Source organism: Pholcus phalangioides, unplaced genomic scaffold, assembly GCF_987345545.1.
Source record: "Pholcus phalangioides strain wild (caught in Gottingen) unplaced genomic scaffold, Ppha-v1.0 ptg000024l_1, whole genome shotgun sequence".
In the NCBI taxonomy this organism is placed as follows: Eukaryota; Metazoa; Arthropoda; class Arachnida; order Araneae; family Pholcidae; genus Pholcus; species Pholcus phalangioides.
In genome coordinates this window covers 4,198,610-4,204,675 of record NW_028301616.1, presented here as the reverse complement: position 1 = coordinate 4,204,675, position 6,066 = coordinate 4,198,610, and the positions used below count along the sequence as shown (strand labels likewise).

At 35.9% G+C, this 6,066-nt stretch overlaps 1 protein-coding gene across 1 annotated transcript in view; it reads right to left on the bottom strand.

Annotated features, from left to right (window-relative positions):
* Positions 1-2,810: 2,810 nt before the first annotated feature.
* The window catches only part of snz (sorting nexin snazarus), a 48,117-nt gene continuing 44,861 nt past the window's right edge, over positions 2,811-6,066 (bottom strand). The window contains exons 20-21 of the mRNA XM_089250319.1: positions 4,700-4,800; positions 2,811-3,060 (exon numbers count right to left, since the gene is read on the bottom strand). Of these exons, the coding sequence (XP_089106445.1) occupies positions 2,989-3,060; positions 4,700-4,800 (173 nt within the window). The 3' untranslated portion in view covers positions 2,811-2,988. The remainder of the gene's footprint in view (positions 3,061-4,699; positions 4,801-6,066) is intronic.

Here is a 6,066-nt window from a genome sequence, read left to right as displayed (position 1 = left end):
CTCAGAACTATCTGTAAGTGATGGAAAAATGAATTGAAAATATCCTTGTGTGAATATGAGTAATTTTGTCCAACACAATGATTCCAAACGAATTTCATCAAATGGGAAGAAGTTGAGCATCTTTTACAAAAGTATCACAATACACAGGGCAATTACAAGCTCTATAAAAACAGGGTATGCACAACACAACACACAGTATTTAAATTAAAACCCAAGGCTGCACTCTACTTGTATCCAGGAAAAAAGTATGATAATGTTCTGCATTCGTTAGTGGTTGCACTTGCTTCCTAATTTACTGAACCTGAAAAATGATATGAATCCAGATTTTCATCACTTATCTGATTTCTAACCTTCCAGAAGAATGAATGTAACTGGAAATGCATGGCCTCAAAAACCTGCACAGGAAACATCAACACCATCCCACAGCAGAAGGGAACAGCATAAAATTTATAACTGAACATAAATCTTGAAAACGAACGGAGGAAATTTTACAATGTTGGTCATGGTCTGTATTATGTTGCTTCTTTGATATTCTGTTGCCTATCTTGGAGTCACTTCCATGGTGAATCGTGACTACTTCCTAATCAACTAGAAATGTTTTCTTTTAGAACGGGGGGCTAACACTACAAAACACCTGTAGATACCTATGCAAGTCTTGTGGGAATCATGGTGGCTACTACTACTTAATTGTTCATGCACTTTGTACACATTTTTCTGCAGAATTTCTAACAAATCCGTACATCCCAAAATGTGTGTTCTGAGTGAATGTGTGGCCCCCTAATGTATTCATGTCTTCATAGTTGTGCTTCTTTAGTGTTCTTGCTGGTGCTGCCATCTGTTTTTCATATCATGGTGGATGCAGGAGTCAACACCACTACAGAAATCTACATACGAGTAACATCTATCCTTCATTGCCAGACATCTGTGCTATATCATAATGTATACATTAACATTCTCTCTCTGCTGCCACTTTATCTTCTTCTAGTGCATACTTGCCAGCCACTATCAAATTTCCATAGTTTCTACGAATTTCTACCATAAAATACAGAAATATGGTGAATCATGAAAAACTGTGAAAGTCTGGTTTTTTATAAACTTCTTTTGTTTAAAGATTTTTTTTTTGAATTTCGACATAAAAAGGTGCGGACTCTGTGCGACATAAAGGTGCAATTAGATAACTTATCATAGCCTAGAATTCTTTTTGATAAATATAAGAAAGTTCAAATTTCACGTACAGATGGTGCTGTAAAACAGAAAACTTGATATCTACATATAAAATTGATTTTCTGTGTGTAATGTCCTTCATACAAATCTAAAATTTCATACCCATCTTTGCAAAATTTTGTATGAGTACTATCAGGCCCCAACTTGAACGACAGGCTACTTTAAAAGTATTAGAGTTGAGCAAATGCCAGATTGGGTAAAAAAACTGTCCAACAACAATGGCTTTTGGATGTCTACTTTGGTTACCAAACAATGGTTTGTCACTTTTTTTAACGCTCCCAGCAGTGTTATCCGAAAATATAATTTTTGAGTAGTTTCATTCCTCTCCAAAATTTTAAGGGGTATGTTTTTTACGAGTGAGAAATAACTCTACGAAGATTTTTAACAGATGGCTGATGCAGAGATATATTTTGGAAAGAAAAAAAATTAAACTGCCTTTGTGGGAAATTGAACTCATGTCCTTTCACTTTCCCGGTGAACGCCCTAGTGAAGACCGGAAAGTGAAAGAACGTGGGTTCGATTCCCCGCACACACACACACAGGGGCAGTTGAATTTTCTCTTTTTTCCCGAAATATATTTTCCCACCAATCAGCAATTGTGAGTTTTTGCCTGAGTTGGGTCCAACCGTCCATGTACGGTCCTGTTCAGTGCACACAAGCTCCAAGGAAAGATTGAGACATTTGTTGCCTCTGTAGTCTAGTGGCTAGGGTGTTCATCCGGAAAGTGAAAGGACATGGGTTCAATCCCCGCAGGAGAAGTTGAATTTTCTCTCTTTCCAAAATATATCTACGCATTAGTCAGCTATTAAAAACCTTTGTATAGATAGCAAAGAGTGACATCATCTTTGAAGAAATAACTCAATTTTAAAAAAAATACTTAAATTTAAAGAAGTATTTTCACTCTTAAGCAAAATTGAATTTTGTTGAGTGAATCGTGCATCTGTATGCATATTGGCAAAGATTGGCTCCCAGTATATGAAGAAAACCCAGGCAGTGCCAGGTATTACTGCTAGCGACACAGTGGTAAGATGCTCGTCTTCCACTATGAAGGTTACCGTCAAGGTCCACGAGTTTGAATCCAGGCAAGAACATCAGGAACAAGTTCTTTACCTACCAAGCCTGGGGCAGCCACAATAGATGACATCTCTAGTTCCTACCCAACTCTACTGGTTAGAAATCGCTGTATGGCGATATATCACCAGAGTATGTCTGTGGTGAAGTAGTAGGTATTACTGCTAGTTTGGTATAGAATGTCAGCCTCTCAATTTTTTTCTGAAACTGAAGAAAATTTGTTTGAATTAGAAAAAAAAATTAGGAAAGGGTCTGCCTCTCTTTACCCGATGATGAACATTTCGACTACAGAGAGGCTTTGGTCCAAGGTTGGCATGCATGCTCTAGCATGAACACCATTGCTCAATCTATTGAAGAATCAACACATACATTTAGCATTTCTATTTTCAATATTTTCAAGTAAATTGTGGACCTGAGCTCTATAGAAAGTATTGTTTGCTATGCTGAAGTGTTTATGCTCGCCTCCCTATCCTAATCAATCATCAAGTCATCGATAATCAAAAGAGAACATTTCTCTATATCAGAATATATAATTTATTTAAAATTTAGTAAACACAACAAGAATTTAAAAAAAGAACTAAAATAAATATTCTAAATAACAAAGTAAAAAAGGAAATGATCTCTAAAAAAATGAAAGTGATTCAATTTCAGTAATCAAACATCTTAAAAAATATATGATTAGGAATGTGTTCATCAACTTTTTTGCCTTTCTGACATTTTCTGAAGTTCTGGAGAATATTGGAATAGGAATGCTTCAAGGACATTCTGCAAAGAAAAAAAATTATCACACATTACCACCAATATAGCATTAGGTCCCTACATTTCTATGACAAAAGCATTCATGCACTAGTGAAATTTCCAAGGAGAGGTATGTTATATTTTTAAATTATATTTTTTTTTTACGGGATTTCCCATGTCTATACACATGTTCACATTAATTCCAGACCATTTGTGTTCTCCTCAGACTCAAATTTAGTAATTATTCATGGAATATTTGATGTGTTAATAGCAATTTTGCCATTGCCATGGCGACATGGGATTGGTCAAGCCCCGGTCTGAAGCTTGAAAACAATTTATACAATCAATATCAAATTATGGAATAAACTGTTCAAGTGGATAATTTTTCTTGTCCATTCCACACATTATTGTAAGAAAAATCACTGGAATTAACCTAGAGTATAAGTAGAGATAACAACGCTTCAAGTATGTACATCACTAAACAGATTGCTTATTTCAAGGAAGAAGACCTTTTTTTTAATATTATGCCAAGGTGAACCAGGAAAGAAAGTCATCCAGTTTCCACCGGGAATCAAACCCACGTCCTTTTGTGAACCAGGCAAGTGTGCTACCATGTATATCACTAGAGACACAACCCTGCCTTCCTTATGCACTGCGATGAGAGGCCCTGAAGTAGAGGTATTAGTAGCCTCCATTAACTTCAGTAAATGTTCCCCATCCAAGGTAATGGTGGAGAGAGTGAGATGGCTTTTTCTCAGCCCAATACAAGAAAATAGACCTTTTTTGGATATTAAAGTCATCTGGTCTTTGACAGGAATGAAACCCAGGTCTTCTTGCAAACCGTGCAAATGCACTACAATATACACCGCTGGAGATGTGACCCCACTTTCCTAATTTCACGTAATTTGACATGAGGCACTGAAGAAGAGGTATTAGTAGCTTCCCTTAACTTCAACAATGCCTATTCCTAATCTGGTACAGAGATACTTCGGTTTAGGAGCAGAATTTGTTCTGTGAATGTGTTTGTAATCTGAAGCATTTAAACACTTGTATATCGAATCAAACCTCCTCATAATAAATAATGGAAGCTCAAATGATTTGTTCCACAAACCTCTTCGTGACAACCACGATCCTTTTTAAAGAGAAAAGTGCTGACATATGGAAATGCTGGTTGATTTATTCAAAATTATTTTATTCTTACTCATTTTATGTTTAAAGCACGAGTATTTCTGGAATGATAGATTAAGAACAGGGGCTTCACTTTCAAATCTCAGCTTCCTTTAACACAAAATAAGAAAGTTAGAAAGCCTTGGGCATGTGCTAAGAATGACACTCTCATAGTCAGTGACATCTTAGCGTATTGGACAAAAACAAACAAAGACCCTTAAACTATTGAAGGGTTTCACTAATTCCTAGTTTCTTCTTGTGTTTCTTCATACTACATATGCATACAATATGTTTTCCAATTTTCGGTCTTCCATTAATTTAATAGAAGAGTCCTGAAAAATACTTGAGCCTGGCCCCTCGACTTGTTGAGACGACCTTGCCCGCAATGAAAGAGAAAGAAAACCGCCAGCTTTTTTTCAGTTGTGAACACATGACACTTCACAAACAATACACAAAGCCACTTGTAGACTAGTGCTCAAATTTAGAAATAAGTACTTACATACAATAACTGCTTGTTGACAGCTTTTTCTTGCAAAGAATCAAATAACTTGATGATGCCTTTGGTGGTGTTTTGCTGCCCTAGCAGATTGTTGAGAACCTCTGAAAATACAAAAAAGGTCTCTGTTAAAAAAACCAAAACTACTTCCAAAATGGAAAAACTTTTTTTTTCAGCTCAAACAATGAATTTTTAACACCAAATTGGCACAATTTGTCTAGTTGGTTTCTGCATGTCTTGTTTTAAATCTTACACAAATTTGTGAAAATAACACCAAAGAAAATATTTAAACTGGAGGCAAAGTTTAATGAACATTCGTCAAGACAAAAAAAAAAGCCCCAAGTGGTATGGTTATAATGGAAGAGTACCAGGCAAATTTTGAATTTAAATACAGATAATCAATTGGTTGTATGACAGAAATTAAAGTATATGAAGTTACATTAGAATACTGTGGAACTTTCATTTAAGAGCATGATTTGCTCATAGAATGTGCTCAATATCCAAATCACTCATATTTATCAAATCAAACTTCCCCATAGGAAATAATGTATACCCAGATGATTCATTCCACAACTATTCATTCACATAAAAATGACATTTAATCAATAATTCTTGCTGTTATCTGCTCTGGCTTACTAAGATACTTTTCTTTTTGTGTGACTTTGAAAAAGAACCTATCCAATGACACTGGCTTTTGCCTCCTTTTGAGAATTTTGTGAAAATGAGAAATTGCATTGTTGTTGAACAGATTCATTAGTCACACTGCTACAGTTATATTTGGGTGGCTTTTACAAAATTTTGGATGGCTTCCCACAGCTTCCCACATTTTATAAATCTCTGATCTTGTTTGAAATGAGGGTTCCTCCTCATTTTTCTCTTCCTCAGATGAGATCCCATCCATAAGCTCTTGCTGTTGCCCACAATATAGGCAGGATTTGATCACAGACGGAGGTCAACTGCTGCCTATGTTCCTTCACTATTTTTTGAATGTCCTCTTCATTTAACTCCAGGCCCATGTTTTTCCCCAAGGACACAATCTCTTCGACAACTGGTGGCTATTGTTCATAAAAAAACCCTCGAAATCACATTCAATAATGCAATCAGCCTTGTTTTCTCCAAGCATATTTGACAGTTCTTTTAGTGAGACAACCATTCCAAGCTTTATTGATGATCGTGAAGGAGTGCATGATATCAAAATGGTTTTATTGTAAAACCAAAACTCTAGGAGGGTTTGCTCAATTTGGCATGCTGATTGATCACTGCACAGAAGATTATCCACAATCACACAGTAAGTGTGTTGGCAAAAACAAAAACCATCAGTTCAGCTGTAAGCAAAAGAAAGGGTGCAAATCATTGCTCATTAATGAAGC